Genomic DNA, 24,404 nt, shown 5'->3' with positions numbered 1-24,404 from the left:
GATCATAGCTTGTTTAAGGACATATTAAACCACTCAGTCTGCCTGGGGACCCGTGTAATTTGCAACATATCCTCAAGATGACTTTTGGATCAGTCCTGCTGACTTGCTGCAGCAAGAACTGTTTTGAAAGAAGTAATGAAGTAGCTCATCAAATACAAACTACAGACACCCAGGGATTCCAGTTGGGCAAAGTAAAAATAAGTAACAGAGAGGAACTAGTTTCTTTAGTAAGAAGTAATGTTTCAAACAGACAGGGATGAGAAGAAAGACCTGAGCCTTTTGAAAGGCCAATGTTGCATATAGACACCATTCTTCATTCAGTAGCAGTCTGGTTTATAGTCTTAAATTTTGGACTTCAGCAAGGTCCCACCCAAAACTGACCCACCTTTCTGCAGCTGTTGTCCTTATATTCAGTGATCACAGAAAATGCTTTCTGGGAATTGTCTAAAGTTATGTGTGCACAAAATATGAGAGAAGAGATCACTTCAGGGATCGTAATAGAAAAAGGTCATAATCTCTCACCAATGCTGCATCCATGGGGTTGCACTTTCTTTTGAATCATAGATTTTGAGAAGAACCATTCTCCACTTCTTCCACATTTTCTTTCTTCTGCTAGAAAAAAAAAATTAACTCTATCCTAGCTGAACCCAGGAAAAGTCCTCAAGCAGTCTCTGATCTAGCAAACTTCTTAGATTGGTACAGATGATTTGGGTATCCTTGGCCTCTACATCCAATTGCTTGCCAACTCCTCTTTAGCCAACTTATCAAGGAATGTGTGTAGTTTTAAAATACTCAAATTTATTTGAAAGATAAAGAGAGAAAGAAAAAGAGGCAAAGGGCTCTATTTTAAGAAAACAGAAAGGATTGGGTCTGGGTTGTGGGTAGGAGTTCCTAGCATGCGATTCCTGTCACTTGCACAGAGAGGCCAACCTGCAATAGCTCAAACAATTGAGAGACCAGTCAACAATAAAACAGGAAAGCATACAAATAACAAACCTGCTATTCTTTGTCATGGACCCCAACCTAGGTGGAATGTCATCATGGGAGTGAGTGCTTTGTTATGGCATAACTATTAGTATTTCTGACTTTCTTTTATTGTGGCTGAGGAAAGCCCTTGGCTGGAGAGCTGTCTTGCCCCCTAGGTTTTGTAAACTATGGTATTGCTGAAAGGGTTTAATTTATCTTTGAGTACTGCTGCAGATCACATTTCAGTTCCACGAATTTCTTGTTTCATTAAATTTGTGACAATAAGCTATAGATTATTACTAGGTGTGCTGTTTTGGTGAGTAAACAGCACAGCAGGTTTTCTTAGGCCATTAAAAGTAATACAAAAGCAAACTGGTGAGGAAACAGAACACATTGAAGAGAAGTCAAGCAGAAAGAACAGGTCCCATAAACAAACTATATAAAACATACAGTATCCATTGTACTCCCCTGGGGCAAGTCCAAAGAATTTGTTATGGACAAAAGAGTATCTAATATTTTTAATGCCTGTTTTAGAAAAGAAACTTGCAAGTCTGTTTCCTATACACTGAGTGATATTCCCAGCACATGGCACTCAGTGAGGAGTAGCTTTTTTTTTTTTTTTGCAGGTTACACTACACATGCAAAAGTGTTTCCTGCAAGGTATTGCATTTGGCATGGATGACTGCCTTTTTTGGTTTAAAGGAATGATGATGTTGGTGCCATGCATAATATACTAAAAGGATGTGAGTCACCAAACTACTTGTGTTTTGCTGACTTGTAACAGTTAATAACCTAAACTTAAGACTAAACTCAGCTGCCCCTTGTAAGCTCTGGCTCTAACTAGATGGCAAATTTTAAGTCCCTCTTCAGTCCTGCACTAAATGCAGTTTCCTGGGCATTTAAGATATCACCTCACTGATATTTAAACAAAGCTCCATCCTCCAACCCTAAGCAAACAGTCCTTCTCCTCAAAATTAATAATATTTCTCCAAACATCTCTTATTTTATCCCAGTAAGGAAAGGCCTGATCTTAGGTCATCTGTCTTTGCAAGTTTATTACCTAACCCAAAATCTAACCTCACTGGTGCTGCCAGCTAGTGATGTATAGCAGACTGAAAAGCAATTGTTCAACACCTGATGATATAAACAGTAAACTTTTCTTGTCTGCTTTTTGTAAAACCTTTCTGAACAATTACTTGTATACTCAAAGGAATCAGAACCTTACCCCAAACATTAACTTTGACTGTTAAGTTACACCCAGGTAAGAAACTCATCCCCGACCCTCTCTAAAACTGAACACAGTCTGCATCATCCCAATAGATTCTGCTGTAAATTTCATGTAGCCAACCCTTTCAGTCTCAGGCCTAACTTTAAATCACTTCCCCTGATAAGTCTGGAGTCTAACATGTATTCTACCTTGGCTGAAATTCTAATGCTAAGAAAAGACCTTTATTGCCTCCAAAGATGAATGTAATTGGCAGGCCCTGGTGGTATGAGTGCTACTGCAAAACCAGTCTCCTACTCTAAACTCTAGCCTAACCTCCTTCAAGAAACCAGAACCCAAACTAAATCTGTATCTCAATCCTAAACATACTCTTGATTCTCTTGCTGATTTGAAGAAAACCACTTAGACTGACAAACAAATGTCTGTGGTCATTGTTGACAGCAGCCCTCAATTAATGTTAATTTCTCCTTATAAAACAGACCTAGCAAAAAAACTTACTGGAAGTTTCAGTCCTAACAAGAATTCTGACCAAAACTCAACCCTTGACAAAGTTCAAAACTAAATATACTTCAGTACCTATTGAGATTTCCATCCTTAAATTTAGCCAAATAGATGCTGAGATACCAGGTCTAATGCTAGCTATTCTCTCTTACAAGGGCAAAACCCTTATTTAACACTGACCCTCAACCTCTTCTTAATGAAAATCACTAAATTCTAGAGTGACCCTAATCCTAATCTGTTGCAAATAACAAGGGGAGTTGAAAGAAGTTTGAAAACTAAATAGGCTCCAGTATGAGCAATTGTTACTCAATGAAAAGTCATAGATCACTGTTCTTTAATCTCAGCAAGTGTCAAACTCAAGCCTACCTATAACTCAGACTTCATGTTCTTCATATGCCACTAACAGGTAAAGAGCTCATTGTAACTGAAGCCTAGTATTGACTCTATTGACTTCTAAGTCCAAAAAATAACCCCAGTTCTAACTCTACTCCTAGGAATTTGGATAATACCATATTATTTGAAAGACAAGTTTTTTGCTTGATATACAAGTTAAAAAGCTATCTCTATAAAATGTCTGTTCAGTCAATTTCCTAAAAATTAGCCTACATCCATTTTGCTTCTTCCATGAAAACTAATCCTGTCCCACAATAAAAATCCTAAATTCAGAACTGATAATTTGGCTGACAATACATGAAGAGCTTCTGCTGCTTAATTAGTTCTGCAATGCTGCTGACAGTAATTACAGCTTTTTTTGTGTCAATAACTAAGTCAGCATCCCACAAAAAAGATTCAGGGCCTTATTTGCCTTTAGTTATGTCACTTCTCCATCACTGTAATTTAACTGATAACAGTAGAATAACCCTTGATTTACACTAATTAAGGGAAAGAAAAATCAGATGTATAGACAGCAATAGCAGATGCAGGCAGTCCTTAGCAATTTTTGCAGTCACATTTCTGATTGTGAACATACTTGAAAAATGTGCATCTAAAAATACTAGTATGTGGAGGTGTAATGTATCAGTACAATAAAACAAACACTGGATCCCCATATAAACTACAGTCCTGTATAAACTGCACAGCTGGCTTCAAAACTTGTTTTTGTAACAGTCAGCATCTAAAGTCCAGAGGAATACACTTACTCTTTACCACAGATATTGGAGGTGAACAAGCAAACAACCTGTAGAAAGAACACTAAACTATATATATATTTACCTCAGTTGATGTTCTGTCCCAGTTACTTTAAAATAGAACTAAACTAAACTAAACAAAATAATAGATGAATGAATTCTAGAAAACAGAGAAGTGGAGGGGAATCAAGAGCTTGCATCCTTTAGTGGATACATCACTTATAAGGAAGTTCAAAATAGATTTCCTTGGGCTTCATTTGATTCTGACTCACTGTCATGGGTTAACCTGGCAGGCAGCTAAACAAGCATATAGCTATTGCCTCACTCCCCCCAGTAGGATGGTGGAGAGAATAAAAAAGAAACAAAAGGTAAAACTTGCCAGTTGAGATAAAGACATTTTAATAAGACAGATATGGAAATAATAATAGTAATAATAACAATAAGAATAAGAATAATATACAAAACACATTTGTGTTTGTGTTTTGTGTGCTCACCAGCTGATGCCTATACTCAGCTAGTTCTCAAGTGGAACTGCCTCCTGGACCACCCCCCAGTTATATACTGAACATGATGTCATTTGGCATGGAATATCCCTCTGGTCAGTTGGGTCAGCTGTCCTGGCCATGTCCCCTCCAGCGTCTTGGGCAGCCCCAGCCTACTCTTTGGCAGGTCAGTATGAGAGGGTGAAAAATCCTTGACTGCTTGGCAACTACTAAAACCTCAGTGTGTTATCAACATCATTCTCATCCTAAATCCAAAACACAGCACTATGCCTGCTACTAGAAAGAAAAGTAACTCTAGCCCTACCAAAAACAGGACACATATTGCTCTAAATCCAAAGTCCACTGAATTCAATGTAATTTACAATGGGTGATGTTATACAGCAATCTTATTGTTAAAAAGTTCAGGTCTGTGCTTAACAGGAATTGTGATGAGGTACAACCTGTGGTTAATAGAGCTGTGCTGGCCAAATTTCTATTTGTGGTCATCATTATAAAGATAAAACTGTACTTTGCTGGGAGCTAGAATGACTTGCCAGCAAAGCACTTCTAGTGTTTCATCCTTGGAATGATCTGCTGGTACCAGACGGGCACGAATTTATCAGGGAGGTGATAGATACCTCACATCATAGAGCTGTATCTCAAAGCTGTTTGAGCAAACAGACCTTCACCATTAATACCACTGACAGAATCACCCCAATAGTATCCCAATATGTTTATACTCCCAAAGCAGTTCTTATACAGACTTGGCCCTTTGGTCAGCCAAGTACCATGTGAGTTCCCACAGCTTGGGGGTAGGTTTGCTGAATTCCACTCACTTAAAAAATCTTAGATTTGGTATTCCACCTAAATAATTCTGACAGAGACTAGAAGTTTGTTGGCAAAACTAACAAGATACTTTAAAGAATTGTAATAAATCATGTTATATACTTCTAATGCCTTAAATATGTTTCCAACCTAGTAATTTTTTTTCCCTTGTGACGTTGCTTATTGCTAATTAAATCCATTTTGGTCCATTTCATTATTTTTCAATATAATGCTATGTTGTTTGACTTTCAAGTGGTGAAGGAGAAAATTTAGACTACTTCATTCTTTCCTCATCATTAGATTATTCAAATTAACTTTAAAATTATTAACTAAAATAAAATAAATTTGGAAATATTATAGAATTGTTTACATGCCCACAGATACTATAAAACCTGCAGAACAAAGTAAGAACTGCAACATTTACTTTGCCCAGGTGTACCTCACTGCATCCCACCTATCATTAAGCACTTAACTGATATGCCTAAATAAAGAACCTACACTATTTTGAACCAGGATTTGGATTTAGGGACTTCAGTGACTAATCTCCTGCATTTAGGTAAAATAAATCTGAGCTCTGATAACAAAGGTTCCAGGTACTTTAAAGGAGATAGAATGCAAAATTAATGCCTTACCCCAATTTTTTCACTGTCTGCACTAGAGAGAAGGCTTCCTTAGCAGAACAGGATTGGTTTTCTTGAGGCCGAAGTAGCATCTAGGCGAAACTGTGTATGGGTGGGAGGACCTAATCAGTTCACATCCCAGAGCACCAACTCTGCAGGTAAATGAAAAGAGAAACAGAAAATGTTTAGGTGTCTTGAGGATGATCTGGCTACTTGCACTGGAACATTTTGGAAAGTTATCTTGTCTGTAAATTCTTACAAAATGTAGTCTTAGGCTACACGGCATCCATCAATTATTGATGGGTTAACTATTTTGCTGGAAAAAGATGTAGCACCAGAGAACAGGCAGTTCTAACACGATGAGGTCTTTACATTTTGATAAAAACAGCTGATCACTTCAACCAAGAGAAACAGATCAGCGTGGTGTGTTAAGCCCCAGCACAGAAATTTGAGCTCCAGCATATCAATGTAATGCTGCTGACCTGGCAATAAACTGTCCTGATATTCACTGCTTCTTATATTAACCTTTTCCTCCTTACATGAAGTCATGACTGTCAGTGCCATTTACTGCCAACTGATAGACAAGAATCAGTATCATTGCACTTGGAGTGAGCTGAATGTGCTGCAGCACCTCACGTTATTGAGATCAAAATATATTTTGACCTTCTGGTAGAAATCCTTGACTGGAGACATTGAACACAGATGCACTGAGCTGCTGGCAATTCCTCAAGCCACTGCACCCACCTGGAAAACTGAAAACTCAGAAAAGCATTAAAAGCCCTTATTTCAATTTCTGTAGACTACCATGGACATATTTTTCTTTGTCGTTCTCAAGGCCCACCTGCATTTTAGAATGATTCCCAGAAAACATCTTAATAAGTTGGGTGTTTTTCTTGTTTTCTCTTCTGCAAGGAAGATGGGGTTTGTTTTCTTTTGTTCTGTTTTCTCACAGGTATTACACGCTGTATCATCTTCCAAGACTCCTTTGGTTTGGGGATACCAGGATATTTCTGATTGGGCTGCACCTACAAGAAAGAACAATCATGATTTGTTTCCAGCTCCTGTTGCATGTAACAAGACAGATGCCACAAGCAAGGTATTCCACCCTCCTTTTCTTCACAGATTTTGTGCATTTACTGGTGTCCTTTCTGCCTGTTCACCCAAATGAAACAGAGTATTGCTATGTCCTTCCCCTCGACCTGTCCAAAAACTGGAGTGCATTGTTACATCTCAAGAATGCATAAAGGTCTCTCACTCGTATCTAGAGAAGGAAAATAAAGATTCTGACTGCTTTCCAGACCTCCTGGGCAGTGTGAGATCATTGATGCCGACAAGGAGGCAGTTTAGCATTGATGACAAGCGATCTGCTTACTGCATACGGATTACACATGATCACACAAAAATGAAAGGCAAGCATTATGCCTAATCAAGGGGAAAAGTACATTTCTTCAAAAAAGGGTTAGCAATTAGAGCCATCTGCCACTGTGCCTGGGACCCGATGTTGACAAGGGAAGGGAGGAGGCTTGCACAGCTTCTTCAGAAGCAAGTACTTGCAGATCAAACAGTCTATACCCAGGTAGCTCCAACAATTTTTCTTGCATATATGAACTTCTCAGGCTGTGTTGGATAAACTTGTTTGTTTGAACCAACATTGTGGTCAACTGTGGCAACATTGCACATTTTGGTGTGTGCAGATTTTGTGTACAGAATCTGCTTCCTTTTGCCTCAAATTAATAAAAGGCAGCTAAGGTAAGGCCATCCTAGATGCTAACAAAGGCCTGCAGAGATTTACTTGAATAATATCTTTAACATTAATGTATGAGGTTCTTTGGGAGCATCAGAATACATAAAGGACACATCCATAAAGATGTAAATAACCATAATAGCCCTTAGTGTAAATGAGAATGAAAGCCCCTCTTTTTGAATAAGCATCCCTTAATTCTTGGTCTATCTGCTCCTTTTCTTATTCTAATAACCACATTTTTTATGTTGTTATAGCTGAACTCATACCTTTTCAAGAGCTAGGTCTTATTTCCTTAACATTACTACTTAGAATAAAAACTTAGTGGAAACAACCTTCCCAACACAACTGTTTTTCACACAAGTCTCACTACTGAATAACCTGTATCAGCCAAATCTTCCCTTCTAACTTAGCCATCATATTCTCCAAGGCATATTCTTATCTATAAAAAAATTACAGATTTCAGCACTAAAATTAAATGACTCTTAAGTCCAAGCACAATGGGTTTGTCTTTTGACTTCGGAGCTCACAATGTTAGTACTTGACTCTGTGACAGGTGATCCTGTTCTCTTCTTTGTGTACTATTTCTCCAATGCCCATTTCTAATAGACAGCCATTATTAGGGAGACATATTAAACCTTCTCTCTTTTTTTGGATGTGCTAAATTAAACTAGCCAGAAGAAATTTGATATTGTTCCATTTTATCATTTTTTGTGGTCAGTAATGAGGCTCTTAAGGTTTATACTGAATTTCTTCCCTTCAGAGCAGAGCAAATTAAATTAGATGTTGCCTGATCAGTAGAATAGTCAGTGAGATACCCTGTGGAGAGTATTTGAGAGCGACAGTGGAGTGGGGAGTAGGAATTAAAGCAGGCAGCTGAGTCATGAGGTGCACAGCAAGCCACCTTCATAATTCCCTCCCAGAGACACACTGAATCAGCATTAACCTGAAAAGCCTATTTCGCAGACTTTGCCTTTTGGGAACGAGGTTTTGAAAACTACAATTAAACCTCATAATACTATCTGTATTTTAGTCTTTAATGCAACTGAATTAAATCACCTGGCATGTAAACCCTCTCTCAATCCCCTGATACCCAAAGTGGTACCAGAAATGGCACACTTACATGGTCACAGGCAGAGATACACAAATAGGGGTTTAAAAGCTTAGTATGTTCACAAGCCCAAAGGACTTATGAAATATCTCATGGAAATGGGTACCCCATACAGAATACTAGACCATGTAATCATTTAATAGCCAACACTTTAGATGTGTAATTTACTCTAAAAATACATAGCAAATAAATAAAATTCTTTCATAGCTGATATAAAAATAGCAGCATACTGAATCCTGGTAGGAAGACACCAGGAAAAAATACGGGGTACTTTGGCATTCTGAAATCAGCTACATTTTTCTAAATATAATGGAGTTAGTTGCTACTGAAGAAGCGTGTTACAGGGTTTCATGATACTGTGCAAAGACATTCATGCAGGAAGTATCAGCACAAAGCCTGAGGATGAAATCTACTCTTTGTGTTACAAAAATACATTACTGGGGCTACAAGAAGAGTGCAATCAGCCCATCTGTATGATACCAGTAATGAATGTCATTTGTATAGGAGACCAGGAATCAAACAAAATACAGGAAGAAACAGATTGTAAGACACTTCTAGTAGAAAACAAAAATTAAACTGTGGTCACAATCTGGAAATCTCTTAATTAAAAAAAAAACCACCAAAACCAAACCAAAAAACAAACCCCAAAACACTTGAGAGCCTAATTTCTACATTTTTGTCTCTATTTTTCTGATAATCTCATCACCGTAATAATAGACTCCTTCCACCAGCTAATGGACAGCAGTTAACATCCAGAGCAGATATTAAGAAGAATTTCCTAACTGGATAGTTAGCAAAACACTGGAGGCAACTAACTGAAAAGCTGTTGGATCTCCTCCATTAGAGGTTTTCATCAAGAGGCAACGTTCTGCCTTTGTGCTTGGAGATGGGCAGAACATACTGAAGTGCTTCCCAGCCTTGCATTTCTGTGATTCTGCCTTGGAGTAGTGACTCATTCCAATTGTACATTATTCGCTTAATGAAGAGGAAAGTTCAAGTCAGTTGCCTTGTATCAGCTTCAGCTGCCAAACTCCCAGAGGACTTCAACCTTCCAACAGTTATCCAACCACCTTTATTAAGTGGTACATTTACCATGAAATCACAGCCATACTTGAACTGCTGACCTCTAAGGAAAATCAGTGTCTTCAAATACTAACAAACCTTAAAAAATGATCCCAGATACAGACCCTTCCCCGCTTCTAATCTGGCCTTGTTATTAGTTCTGATTTCCCATCCTCTAGCATATTTTTCCATACAAGCAGAGTCATCAACTCTGTGAACTGGTTCACACAAACCTGTGGACAGCAGAGGTCATCACACAGCACTTGCCCATTTTCCCCGTGCAGTGACACCAAACTAATGCTCTCACAGGCGTTTGGTTTTGGAGCCTTTCCTAGGGGTTTCTAGGCCAAGATACTGCAGGTCTTGACACTGAGGATCCATTAATGACATTTAAAAGAATTAAGACTCCCACTGCTTGGGAAATACGTAAATAAAATTAAAATCTCACACGTGTTCTGGGTGAGATGTGGTTGTCTTAACCTGACTGAGCACTGTGGAACGCCACAGGGAGGTGGCTGCCACATTACGGTGCAGTGCCCACGGGCCACACCACCTCTACAGGTTATTTCCAACGATTACCCTGGCTTTCAAAGAGGCCAGAGTGTGATTTGGGGTGTACGGTACGCACTCATCCCCACAAGCAGCGCAGGAGCCCGCCGGCAGGCCGAAGCTGCGGGGAGGCGGCACTAATTATACCTAATTACGGCCCTAGGTTTGCCCGTCGGCAGCAGGCCACGCCGAGCCCCGCCCCGCCTGGCACTACCAGCACGGCGGAAGGGGTCGGAGGTCGTCGCGGGAAGGCGGGGTGGTAGTTCGGATCACGTGACGGTGCCAATATGGCGGCGCCGTGGTGGCGGCGCGGTGGCGGCTGGTGAGGGAGGCGCGTCTCTTCCGGGTGATGGGGCCGCGGTGCGGCCGTAGGCTCTGAGCGTCAGTCCCGGCGACCTCCTTCCTGCCCCGCGGCGGGGCCGTCCCGCCATGCAGCCCCCGGCCCGCGAGCAGGACGCCCGCACCAAGAGCATGTTCGTGTCGCGGGCCCTGGAGAAGATCCTAGCGGAGAAGGAGGCGAAGCGGCCCCCGCACGGACAGCTGCGGAGAGCCTGCCAGGTGGCGCTGGGTGAGTCTGCCCGGCCTGGCCCGGCCCGGTCCGGCCCGCGGGACTCCTATGCCGGGTGCCGGGCTAGGAGACGCGACCCCTTCCCGGCCTCGGGGGGTGACAGGGGCACCGCTGGCGGCGGGGGGAAGGAATCGCAGCTCGCCCGGTTCGGGGGGGGCGGTGTGTCCGCCCCCGCTCCGGATGGTGTCCTCTGCCACGTCGGATCCCCGGCGGGGTGCGAGCGAGGGCCGGGGCCCCAGCTGCCAGGTTGCGGGCCGGGGGCCCGGCCGAGCTCGGGTTTTAAGAAACTTCAGTTCTCTAATAGGATGTGCAAGTACGAGGGGAAAAGCCCCGCGCTGCTGTTTTATTGAGTTCTTATCTCGATATGACACGAGAGGAGCTTTGTTGTGTTGCTTTAGAACCAGTTTTGAGAAAATGAGAGTAAACTTTAAAACCAGGAAACCGGCTGTTTGAGGACCCCGGCTTGCGGAGTCTCAGATTTTCCAGGTCTAGGAACCTTCTGACATCTCCAGCTCTTGGCCACAAGCTGTTAGTGGTGTAGCCACTTACACGCAGCGTCTGTGGTGTCTTGCTGAACTGAAAATACTTTTTGTGAAGTTGGTGGGCTGGTCCTGAAATCTCCTGCAAGTACAAATTGACGATGAAGATCTCAGCGTTAAAGTTCTGAAAACATATGGTATAAGACGAAGGTGAAAAAATAAACTGGATAAAGCTGTAAAGCGCTGGGGTGGTTGGTGTTACCTGTGACCTTTCTTACTCCACGAAGGCACAATATCTATTACAGTTTTGGTTGCTTTGCACCAATGTTTTTCTTTTAGTTAGGGGACATTTAGTGTACCCAGGACAGCGAGATGGGCTGAACGTGTGAGGAAGCTGGGCAGATACAAAGTCTGTCAAATGCATTATGAAGGCAAGCTTGAGAAATAGCTGTTGTTTTTATTTTCATTCCTGAAGAAATTTGTAGGAGCGAATCAAACTGATGGTATATCCAGAGGAAAGGCAACCAGCTCGAAGGGAATTTTATTATTGCTGAGATTTGACATTGGGAGCAACAGTGTAACACGTGCCACAGCAGTTAGTGACTGCCTTTTCCTACTTCCTTTTCCTGATTTCTTTCCTAACTCTCCCAGCATGGGCCCAACCCATTTACAGGACTGGGAACCTGTTTTTCTGCTATGTAAATATATTTAGAGGGTAAGAAAGAGAGCTTTTTTGAAAGATTGCTAGTGAAGATCTTTATGTTTGGTAACATCAAAGATGATGATTTGGGGAGGAGGGCTCTGTGCAATAGCCACCTTATTAGCGATTGCATGTGGGATTGTAACTAATCTTTGTCTATATTTTAAGGTATGGTATGTTTGAGGTTAGTTCATGCTTGTGATGATGGACCTTTTTTTCGCTAATCTTGCTTGGAAAGAAGGTCCACGTGCTTTCCTGGACTAAAGCAGAGGTCAGCAAGAAGAGATAACCTTCTGTTGCCCAACTGCCCTGTCCTAGTAGGGCTTTAATTACTGTACCAAAAAATCTGTTACATTTGGTGAATGTTGTTGCATCATTTTAAGTTGTGAACATGAATGTAGCTCCTTTCATTTACAAACTCTGTTCTGTTTAGGTTAACCTCTTTTTTACATAAATTTTAAAAAAAAAGGGGGGGTGTTTATTGACATTTACTTAATTTTAAACTTATACTTTATAATAAATAAGCATACAACTTCAATTTCAAAAGTGTTTAGTTTAATTATCAAGCCCTGTGCAATAGTAAATATGCTAGGAAACGTGGGAAGAACATATACTTACAGCCTGAGGAATTCAGGAATTACCAGAATCTGCAGTCTACACAACCTTATGGATGAAAGAAGCTTCAGTGATTTTAATAGTAATAAAAAAGTCCCGTTAACTCTGAATAAAATTAATTTAGTTTGAGAAATGTAAAGTTGACTTTATGGAACTGGTAATTGTGTCAGCTGTTGTCTTTTCTGCATGTCATACTTTGAATAATCTCTTTCTGCCTCTTACTGAATTCCATTTGCTTTGCTATCTTAATTACACAATGGTCTCTTGAATGGAGCCTTGAGGTATTGTACCATTTATAAACCAGTCAACATGGGCACGAGTCATGTGTAATTTATATCTGCTCTTGGTACTAGGGAAGTCTGTGATGCATCTGTTTCCTAAATAAAGAGGAACTGGTGTATTCTAGAGCTACCTAATATAACTTATCCTGCAACTCTTTCTACAGTTTCAGCTGTACTGTTAGTGCAGTAGTGTTTCTGTTAATTACATAACTTTAACTTTTGTTTGGTGAGAAAGAAATGTACTTCAAACTGTGGGAATGATGTGCTGATTTTCTTTTATGTGAGTTCTTTAGTATTTTTAATGTATTCAACTTGCAAACTGCAGTAAATTACTATTGAAAGTCGCTGTCATTCATATGTAGAAAATACAGGTATTCTTTCACTATAATTTTAAACTGTTCTTACCCTTTTTTCCTTGTCCTTTCCCAGTAATATACCTTTTGATGGACTAATACTGTGCAGTTTTGGACTGCAGAACATCTTTGTGGCCTTGCAGAAATAAGGAAAGTCATAGGCTCAAACAGGATGTAAGCACAAGAAGGGTGGAAGAAAAGGAAGGTTTTTTGGTGGTTGGGTTTTTTTCTGTCCACCCCTCCTTTGAGATATATGGTGTCAATGTTGAGTAAGCAGGGTTTGAATAGATTCCTTCATCCAGTCCCTTGCTTCATCAGGAGGTGTAACGGTTGTATCCTGTGCTCTTAGTGCCAGTAAGCCCCAGGAGAGATTGGGAGACATGGAGGCTTTTAACAGAGAAGCTGTTCTGCTCTGCCTTAGAAAACTATTTTTAAGAAAACTGCTTTGCAACAGACAGCCAGTGTATTGTACATAAATAGTGGCTTAATAAGCATTTACGTGGAGTCATAGGTACACATGGTTCTTAGTAAAGTTACTGAAATAATATCTGTGCTGAAAAATGTACAGTGGAACACAGACAACATGTATCACAGCAGTTCATATTGGTCTAATGCTAATTGTGCCCCTGGGTCTCATACCAGCTATTACTCTTGCCCTGCTAGGACTGGTTTTAATGACGTTCTGTGCAGCCAACCTGGTTATGTGACCTATGTGCCTAGGCACCTCCATGTACATATCTTCATGCTTTGTAAACAACAGAATTTGTTTAGTTAGCTTGTTAATAAGTTTAAAAAAATAATCTCTTAAACCATGCCTTTACTTTGGAATCTAGGTGTGTGTTTAAGCAGTCTCTGGGTATAAATTACAGATGTCTAAAATGAGCCTGTGTTTCTGAGCTTGGTAGCCTCTTGGCTAGTGCGTTTGAGAGTGCTGGTACAAAGAGGAGATAGTCTTACTTCACTGTGGCAGCCTTTTCTAAAGGGTTCTCCATAGATCGATAGAATCAATAAATGCAGGAGTTGGGGTTTTTTTAATTTAAGGTTAAGGCAGCCTGGAATCAGGCAAAGCAGTAGACTTTGCTGAGTTGGGGGGAGGGAAGCTTTTGCTGCTGCTCCATGTGTTTGCACTGGCACTGCTGTGAGGTGTTCTGACAGGCTGTGAAAAGACACTGCTCGTGCCCTTGTGCTAACACAAGCCATGCCATTTTCTGCACAGGAACGAGTTTGCTTCCACTGAGACAAACTTGACTCTACGCTCACATAGGATGTGTCTAATTGCAGGCAGGCATTTATTTCCTCCATTTTAATACATAGTTTTCAATACAATCAAATGTAACTACCACTAGTGGTACCACTACTGTGCTGCTATATTAGGTGGGTAGTTTGTGCTCGGCATGAGCGTCATCATGCCAGAAGCTCTGGAAGAAATTGCTGCAAAGCCTTGCTGCTTATTCTGGTTGTGTTGCCTGGTAGGGGTGCAAAAAGGCTTGTGTTGAGTGGGCAGCACACAGTGCCCAGAGCAGAAGGTGTTTCTGACTGAGGTAGGCACGATGTATGCCGATACGCCCTAGCAGCAGGTAGCTCTGGCACCAAAAGCACCAAGTGAGGACTTGGTGCTGTGCTGAGCAGACACTGACCAACGTTCAGGCTGTGGATGTGGAAGGGAATTGAACTGTGCCCCTCAATTCTGTGACTGGAAGAGGAGAGCAATGGTGGCAGTAGGTTTCTGGAAGCTGGTTGTGCCTGGTTTGGGCTTGGCAACAGACTTCAGTTAGGCAACAATTTCTGTTTCACTCACTTTTGGTGGTCAGACCAGCAAATGAGTGCTTCAGATGTGGGGATTTCCAAATTATTTTGATGCAATCAGTAGCAGAGGCATGCCTGTAACTTGCTTTTGTTCTTGCATGTATTCTTTTCTGCCAGCATTATTTATTAAAGTACTCTTGTGGTACACATGTTTTAGAAAAATCTTTATATAATAAAATTGTGGGGAGCTTGGTCAGGCCTTGGTTAGATTTTTTTTAAATTTATTTATTTATGGAGTATTTCTGAGAGTGAAATTGCAATTCCTTTAGTATTGGACACTATTCTTATCTATCTTTCCCATGCAAGATCTAAGTAAAGATGGGCATGATCATGTCTCTTTAAGGGTAAGATGTTTGTAAAGTTCCCATTCAACCCTCTTTTGCTATGCTGCTTGCTAATAAATGGTATGGGGACAAAGTGATCTCTTTCAGGGAGAGAGGAAATTATTTTGGTAGGATATAGAGGTTTGGAAAAGAATAACATTGCTTGGTTACACCCTGAATGTGGAAGTGAACACTTCTGTAGCTGAGAATAATATATCCTAACAATGCAATCCTTCTTGTACGGTATTAAATTTTACAAAAGAACCTTTTTTTTTTCTTGGGTGAAATCGTTGCTATAATATTCCTACTGTATTTTGATTGGATTTTTTAACAAACACTTTTTAGTTGAGGACTTTCTGTTCTGGATCCTAGTTCCCCGTCCAAAGGACCTCCCAGCAAGCCCTCCCAATCCACCTCCCACAGAATGACAGAATGAAGATGGTGTGGATGACCTTCAGCTTTCCTTCTGCCAGTAGCTGGGTACAGTGGGAAGAAGGATGCCAAAACTGAGCTGGATGAACTGAGACAAGTTTTAAATAATAGGCTGACCAGACTAGGGGACACAGAACAGGTTTCAGTTTCAGCTCAAGGTCATAATGTTAAGCTTGTCCACAACTTCTGAAGTGGAAGCTGCTGAGGAGTGGGAAGAGGGGAAGCGTGTGAACAAGAAAAACCCTAAAGAAAACTCAGATTCACTGAGCTAGATATATCAAATATGGACTTGTTACTTTTTTTTTTACTGTGTGTCTGATATTTTATTGATCTGTCAATGGGGAAAAAGCTGTAGCAGCTCTTCTGTATGTAAAATAGCTTTGTGAATATTCAAAAGGCATCTGGTCTAACTTGACCAAAACATTATCAGATAAAGAAAGTCTTTTATTTCAAAATAAAAAAAATTACCATCTTTAGTGCAAGCAGGACCACTTGGCTAACTTGGACAGTCTTTCTGCTTTGGAAGAATAAACTTAGTCCAGAGTGTGATGAATTTTTGCAATTATTAAAAAAACCCCAAACAAAACCTGTAAATCCTACAGGGTTTCTGAAATACAGCATTAACTGTAGTAGAGCTGAGCACTCTGGCATCCTGCTGTACTTGGGATTCTGGATATGGCTAAATATGCCTTTTTCTGCCAAGACCTGGAGGCAGGACTAAGCATTCTGAGCACATGAAGCTACCCATAAAACTCGTGTTTTCATAGAATCATAGGGGTTGGAAGGCACCTCGAGAGATCATTGGGTCCAACCCCCCTGCCAAAGCAGCTCCCCAGCTCATATTGCACAGGTCGGCGTCCAGACAGGGCTGGAATATCTCCAGAGATGGAGACTCCACCACCTCCCTGGGCAGCCTGTCCTAGGGCTCTGTCACCCTTACTGTGTAAAAGTTCTTCCGCATGTTAGTGCAGAACTTCCTGTGCTCCAACTTGCAGCCATTGCCCCTTGTCCTGTCTCCACAGACCACTGAAAAGGGGCTGGCCAATTCCCCCTGCATCCCATACTTAAGATATTTATAAACATTAATAAGGTTCCCCCTTAGTCTTCTTTTCTCCAGGCTGAACAGTCCCAGCTCACTCAGCCTTTCCTCATAAAAGGAACTGGTTTTAAGCAACCAGTTCCTGTAGGTGATAGGAGTATACTGCTCTAATAATAAGACCCATCTAAACAGGGACACAATAAATCAGTGGGTCCTTGAGTCTGTGTTATTCTCAGTAGCTCTGTGGATCTTAATGTGGGGATGAAGATGGGAAAATTAATAAAATCAAGAAGATTGAATTCATGGTTTGTGCCGAATTGAACTTCTTGCTAGCCATCATGTTGGTAAACCAACTGGATGTTGGAGTGAAGGAAACGGTGATCCAAGAAGTGGTGCTGTGTGAAGATATGTATTGTCTGGCCTGGGAAACCTTAGTTATTTCTTATCAACAACCTCCATTCTGTTGACCCTTCTTAGCAGTTGAAGCCTGAAGTATTAGGGAATGACGTGCTACGTGCTTGGCATGCCTCAGCCCATTGCTGAACACTGGCTTGTGCAATACTGACAAGTGAAAATTGTCTCTCCCCTAACGCTGCCAGGCATGGTTGGTTGCGTGATGGACTTGGTTAGAAAATGGCGGGCTTCTGAACAGAGCCGTGACCCCTGTGGGCCTGTGACTCTTCAGCTTTTCTGATGTTTGTTCTTTTATTGACTATAGGGTGGGTAATGTTCCTTCAGTACTTGTTGCATCACTTTCTGCTAATGAATGTCATGCTGCTGCTTTCTTCACCGCTGGCTGCATTGGCTTTTATTAATGAGAGACTAAGGCAAGCGGAATAGCAAGTCCCAGGCCTCGTTGTAGTTTATCACTCATTCCCAGTAGTTATATAGGTTTCATCCACATCTTAAAAAATGCACATACTCTGCAAGGATTAATTCTTGTGATGCTGAACAATAGGACTGTGCAAAAACCTGAAGATATGTTTGTTGCAGTCCTTGTTTGTTAGAGTGTTTTGTGTGTTTGTGCTTCTGAGATGGAAGAAATTAGTGAGGTTCACAACAGCACTGAAATAATCTGAACTCTTCCCCTCAGCTCAGGAAGGACGTGGAACTCCTTGAAAGAGCCCGGCGCAGGGCCACTGAGATGATGGAGTGGAGCACTTTCCTTATGAGGAAAGCCTGAGGGAGCTGGGCCTCTTTAGCTTGGAGAAGAGGAGACTGAGGGGTGACCTTATTAATGTTTATAAATATGTAAAGGGCTAGAGTCAGGAGGATGGAACCAGGCTCTTCTCAGGGTTGCCAGCGGTAGGATAAGGGGCAGTGGGTGCAAGCTGGAGCAGAGGAAGTTCCATGAGAATGCAAGGAGGAACTTTTTCCTTGTGAGCGTGACAGAGCACTGGGACAGGCTGCCCAGAGAGGTTGTGGAGGCTCCTTTTCTGGAGACATTCAAACCCACCTGGACATGTTCCTGTGTGATTTAGTCTAGATGATCCTGCTCTGGCAGGAGAGCTGAACTAGATGATCTTTCCAAGTCCCTTCCAACTCCTGACGTTCTGTGAACTGTGAGCATCAAATCCCTATCCAGAGGTGTGGAGAGCAAGTGTTGAGTGAATAATCCATTTCTGATTACTTGGCAATTGAAACAAGTTTTGTAGGCGTAACTTGGAGACCTGTGGGATAGGATGGATGGGCATTCCACGTGGTGTTACAGATGATTGTAGCTGTGCAGCTCTACTGTGTGTGCTAGTTTGGGTATTTCTTGTCAGTATTCACAGTGTCACAGCTGTGTATGATGTAGTCCAGTTCTGGTCTGGATTTGCCATCAAGGTGATATGGCTTTTTGAGGATTTCTAACATACTAGGATCTTTGGGATTTGCTGCTGTATGTAGTAGAAGTGAGAAAGAAATGCTTTTTTCTTCTGTATTTGATGAAAATCTCCTCAAAAGTGTAATTTCATAAAGGAGGGGGGAAAAAAAAAAGCTCTGCTGGCATAATGACAATATGCATTTAAAGTTTCTTATCTCTTGGGAATTTGTTCAGCTGATGTCGTGTTGTGAGGTTTAACAAAAGCAGGCTAACCAGCATTGTAGTTAACAGGAAGGTCAATTCTATTGAACTAATAGTTTCTGCAGTGGCTTAAAGACTTCTGCAGGCCCAAGCTCTCTACAATGTAGACTTAATCTTCAGTAAGAATGGAATACTATACCTGCATTTTCAAACATTCTTAGCAAAAGGCATCTTTAGGAGAAATTAGCTCTTTCATGTAGAATTTATTTCAATAAATGGTTCAGCTGTCTGCACTCTCTGAAGTCGTTACACTTCAGTATTTGCTGTTCCTTTCCTGTAAGACCCCTGGTCTGAAACAGCTTTGTGTTACTGTGTTATTGATAATGATAACTTAGGTTGGGTGTTAAATGCTTTCATTTTTTTTCTTCCAGATGAAATAAAAACGGAGCTGGAAAAGCAAAGGTAAATTATTAATTGCTGCAAACAATGCCAGAAGACAGCACATGGAATGATTTGATAGTGGAAATGTAAGAGTGTATACAAATTACGGCAGTGAGTTTGTGAATACCCAGTTACACACCTTTCTGCCAAAGATGTGACATGGCTGGTGTGTTCCAGTTGCACAATATCTGTGGCTGTGGGTTCTCAAGCCATAACTGCCTATGAATTTTGCTGTGAAAAAATTGTGAAACTTGTAAAAAGTGTTGGCTTTCACTTCCTTTTACTTGGCTTAATATAGCCTCACAGGACACCTACTGCTCTTCATAATTTCCTCCATTTGATAGTATATGCTCTTAACTACCTAGATCAAGAATACCAATTTGAATATTACTTAAATCCAGATTTTAAAACACTTTCCCATAGCTGTGCTATGGCTTAAAATTTGCCTCCGAATGTGTTTCTTTGCTTAGTATTCTTCTTATGGGCCCTGTTTAAGTCAGAATATCTTTTATAGATTTAGCATTAAGTTGTGTAGGAGTTGCCCAGTATTTCAGGTAGTGGGACAGTGTTGGAGTGGGGGAAGAGTAAGTTGAATATGTAAAAGAGAGCAGATGCAACATAAATAAATGCAATGGGTGGTGGTGGTGATTTATATTTTTTTTAAGAAAAATGAACTTTCTGTAAGAAAGTATCTGTGAGTGAAAGTTGAGTTACAGTTGTAAGATGCTATGCACCATTCAGCTTTAAATTTAGAAAAAAAAGTAAGTTTACTGTGATGTACATGTTTAGAAAAAATAACTCTTCTTGTCTGACCTAGAGAAGGCACTGCTGCTCCACCAAAAGCAAACTTCATTGAAGCAGATAAATATTTCCTTCCGTTTGAACTGGCCTGCCAGTCAAAGTCTCCACGCATTGTCAGTACTTCCCTGGATTGTTTACAAGTAGGTGTTCTGTTTAAACTTGGGGAGAGTGAAGTGGAGAAACATGCAGTTACCATAAAAAAAATCTTCTGTGCTGTTGGCATTCTTGGAGTGAAGAAGTAATTCTGTCCTGAGCACGTGCAGATTTTGCGTGGTTTATGCCATATGTAGCCACAGTGGGTATTGTTGGAGTTGACCGAGAGAGTGTCTTGTCAAAGTCAGAAATGTGTGTGTTGGCTTTTAGTGAAGCCAGCCTTATTGAAGCTCGTGAATGTTACTCAGTGAAGAAGTTTCACCTGTGGTGCTCAAAAAGGAAAACTTACCATGGTGTGTGTAGTAGTACTGAAGTGATGGGAGTTGCTCTGGAATCTTTCCACCTTTTTCTTCCTTAGATTCTTGCGGGAAGAAGCAAAGAAGCAAACGCAATTTAAGGGTAGAACCTTTCTATTGTGAATAGGTACAGAGATTGATGTTAAAAAAAAAAGTGTCTGGTTATGGTAGGAAGAAATGGCTTGAGTGGAAAAAGCTTGTGTATCACTAAATCTTATTTGTCTACATGTGTGAACAGCCCAAGTAATTGGTAGACAGACTATCAATGGTTTAAAATTTCTGTGTTAAAACTTAAGTAAGGTATGGTCTCTTTATTATGCAGTATTTAATGGCATGTGATTGTGTAACCTGTGTTGTTTCTGCCTAGAAACTCATTGCATATGGACATATCACTGGCAATGCCCCAGACAGTGGAGCTCCTGGGAAACGACTGATTGACCGAATAGTTGAAACCATTTGCAATTGCTTTCAGGGTCCTCAAACAGATGAAGGAGTGCAACTGCAGATAATTAAGGTATTTGATTTGGTTCATTTTGGTGTGATATTAATTTTCTTTCTCTGTCTTTGATTTTGTAACTGAAAAAAATGTAACGCGAAGCGCTACTGAGGGGCTGGTTTCTCCATGTCTTACACTGTGTCATTTTTATTTAGGGAGGCTGTCACCAGGCCAGACTTGGTCTGTGAAATGTAGTTCCTCTTGGTGAAGCAGAACATAAGGGAATACTTTATAAATGTTTGTCCCTTTTTAATGGGAGCCATGGCCCAGATACTTTATCTTGCAGACAGCTTGATATTCATCTTCTAGGCTAGCAACGCCCATGTTCATTAGGCCAGTGAATTGCTGTCAGCCTTCAGCTGAAGGCACTGTAACTGTGATGCCATATTGTGGCCTGCTGCTCTAGCCTGTCTGCACTTATGTCCCTTTTTCCAGAGATCTGGTATGTGTTCTCAGCAAGGCATAACGTTGCTGGTAGTGTGTATTCTGGTTCTGAAATGTATCTGGGCTCCCATAGCTGAGCTTAGAAGATGGTGAACTGTCCAGGAACAATGGCAGTGTAGAGGAGTTAGTCCTTTCATAGAAATGAAACTATGCAATAAAATACCTGATTTATGGAAAACTAATTGTGACAAAATCCTTCAGCAGCTCAGGAGAGAACAGAGATATGCGGAAGTTTGTTACAGTCTTTGATTTGAAATGTTATTTCAGAGAACTAGAAGTTCATTATGAAGTCTCATAAGTCAATACTGTGTGTCATAACGAACCCACTGATTATTATGGAAGACCTGTATGAAGTGCATTGCTGCCTACTTGTTAGATCTCATTCTCTACTGTGTTGTGGACTTTTTCAGGCTCTCCTCACTGCAGTAACATCTCCATACATAGAAATTCATGAAGGAACAATTCTTCAGACTGTTAGAACCTGTTACAACATCTATCTAGCCAGTAAAAATCTTATTTATCAGACAACTGCCAAAGCTACCCTTACGCAGATGTTAAATGTCATTTTTACACGGATGGAAAATCAAGCTGTATGTAACTATTACTTTTGCTCATCTCAAATGTTTAAGCTTGACAAATGAACAGAAAGCTTATTATTTTTATGGGTCTGCCATTGTAATTTGATATCTATTGATTTGTAATTTCCAAAAACTGTCAAATCTCACAGTGAGGGATAATGGCTGGTTAAAAATATGAAGCTTGTTGCTGATAACAGGTTTTTCCGTTATAGTTTCTGCCAACTTTGTATAAACAAATGATGAAATGCTTTTAAAATAAGTTTGAAGTTTTTTGATTGGCCAAGGGGTTATATTTTCCCTGTTCCTTTCATGTTAACACAGAAATTCAGAAAGGAACATCAGTTATCATAGATGTCTGGTTTTCCTTATGTTTTGTTCCTTAAATGAACTTTTTCATACTGGTTTTTCAAGATACAAGAATCCAGAGAAGTAGAAAAAACAAATCAGCAGAAATCCCAGTCTCCTGCAATTCAAGTTGTGACCAGGTCTCCAAAGGTTGGTCAATTAAAGCACAGCTATCAGGAAGACAAACCCACCCCTCCTGCGAGCCTGGAGTTAACCAATGGTGAGCCAGAAAGGGCAGAAAATGGAGACGTGACTCTCTCAGCAGCAGGTGAACAAGGATAGGTCATGTCTGTTGTTTTCAGTTATGTTTCTATTGGGAAATGCTCTTTTGGACTATTCTGGGGAGAAGTAACAGGTTTTTGTCTCAAATCGTGCTTGGACTTTCTCAGCAGTTTATCAGAGTATAAAATATACAGGCCATCCTTATCTCATGCACTATAACTCTCAATGTTATCCTAGAATTCTAGTAAAACTATGTATACTCTGTGTTGAGAATTATAATGGAATTTGACTTGATGAGTTTGATAAAAGAAAGGAAGAGAATAATCACAGTACATGGGAAATGACCAAATCACTTTGAGGTAATTGAAGTCCTGTGGTAGAAATAATGTGTGTTTATGAAGACTTTATCATAAGCATGTATACTGTAGCTGAATCAGGAATGTTGGATATTCCAAAAAGAAGAGTTCATAATAATTGATAAACAGAAATTACAAAATCACAGCATTAAAAATATCACCACTTTCATTAAACACTGGAAGTAACAAGAACGAGTATATGACATCTGGGAAATGGCTTTAAAGGAGAGCTCCTAAAAAGAAAAATAATCTGTTGGGTTTTAACCCTTCTGCCTCTGTCATGTTTCTCCTTTCCATCTTCTTCCTAAACAAAAGTGCTAAATTCAAAATTATTTCTTTGTGTGTTTCATTAGAGGAAACAACTGATGGAGGAAAAGAAGTGGTTAAAGGCATCTTGGAAGATGTGGTCAAATCAGCTGTGAAAGGTAGCAAAATCTTCTGAAGTAAAACAGATGCATCTGTATTGCTGTGTATTGCTAAACTTTTCCTGTGATTTGTAAAGGCATGGAAATACTAAGTATCTATACAAGAACACTTACTAAGACAGTACAAACAGGTTTTTATTGTCTTGCAAGATTTTTTCTTTTGACGATATCTGAGAAACCTTCTAGTTTACCACTGCTGCTTCTGTCCCACTTGGTTGTAGAGCTTCACAGAGTCATGGGATAAAAAAGCTCAGTGAGTCATTTTAATCAGTTTTCCTTTTTCTCCTTTAGTGGCTGAAGAAAAGCAACTAACGGACACAGTTAAGGCTCTACCTCCATTAGAGACTGCAGATAGTGCTCTTTCTAGCTCTAGTAATGAAAATGTACAAACAAACGGGATTCCAGATGATGGGCAATCTGTTTCTTCCACTGATAATCTGGTAAAAAACTTCACTGGATGCTAATATATGTTTAGGAAAGGAGAAATGCTTTTTATCATGCCAACTAAGAGTGGGATTTTGGGAGAGAAAGGGCAGAAGTTTTTATATGTGTGTGCTGCTCAGCTTCAAAAAGGAAACAGTGACTACAACTTGAGTAGATATTGAAAACAACTGTTCTAAACTTGATTATGTTAGTTGGCTTTTAATACAGGATAGGGGTGGTGGGGAAGAGTTAGTCAACATGTGTGGAAAGATCCAGATCGCTTGTAGTCCACATTTAGTGTAAACTTTACCAGATGTACTTGTGTGTTTTTTTCTTTTCAAATCTGTAGCTAATTCTCAGAGGAGCTGTAGAATCCTAACTGCTCTGTTCCTTTGTCTCACTGAGGATCTAATCTTGTGTTTCTTGCTCTCAAGGAAACAGATGTATCTGGACATCAAGCTGCTGCCAAATTTTCCCATATCCTCCAGAAGGATGCCTTCCTTGTGTTCAGGTCGTTGTGCAAGCTCTCTATGAAACCACTTGGTGATGGACCACCAGATCCCAAGTAATGAGACTGCTTTTATTAACACTGTCCTTCTCAGGTAGCTTTT

At 40.5% G+C, this 24,404-nt stretch overlaps 1 protein-coding gene across 1 annotated transcript in view; it reads left to right on the top strand.

Moving 5' to 3' along the window:
* Positions 1-10,638: 10,638 nt before the first annotated feature.
* ARFGEF2 (ARF guanine nucleotide exchange factor 2) overlaps positions 10,639-24,404 on the top strand; it is a gene marked incomplete at its 5' end in the record, with an annotated part of 35,764 nt that continues 21,998 nt past the window's right edge. The window contains 9 exons of the mRNA XM_084271596.1: positions 10,639-10,777; positions 19,245-19,275; positions 20,072-20,195; positions 20,872-21,018; positions 21,855-22,034; positions 22,434-22,635; positions 23,299-23,370; positions 23,662-23,810; positions 24,228-24,358. Of these exons, the coding sequence (XP_084127722.1) occupies positions 10,639-10,777; positions 19,245-19,275; positions 20,072-20,195; positions 20,872-21,018; positions 21,855-22,034; positions 22,434-22,635; positions 23,299-23,370; positions 23,662-23,810; positions 24,228-24,358 (1,175 nt within the window). The remainder of the gene's footprint in view (positions 10,778-19,244; positions 19,276-20,071; positions 20,196-20,871; positions 21,019-21,854; positions 22,035-22,433; positions 22,636-23,298; positions 23,371-23,661; positions 23,811-24,227; positions 24,359-24,404) is intronic.

The sequence above is a fragment of the Gallinula chloropus genome, assembly GCF_964237585.1.
Source record: "Gallinula chloropus genome assembly, chromosome: 16".
Taxonomy (NCBI): domain Eukaryota; kingdom Metazoa; phylum Chordata; class Aves; order Gruiformes; family Rallidae; genus Gallinula; species Gallinula chloropus.
The sequence above is the reverse complement of the archived record's forward strand: the minus strand, read 5'-3'. Positions and strand labels throughout refer to the sequence as shown.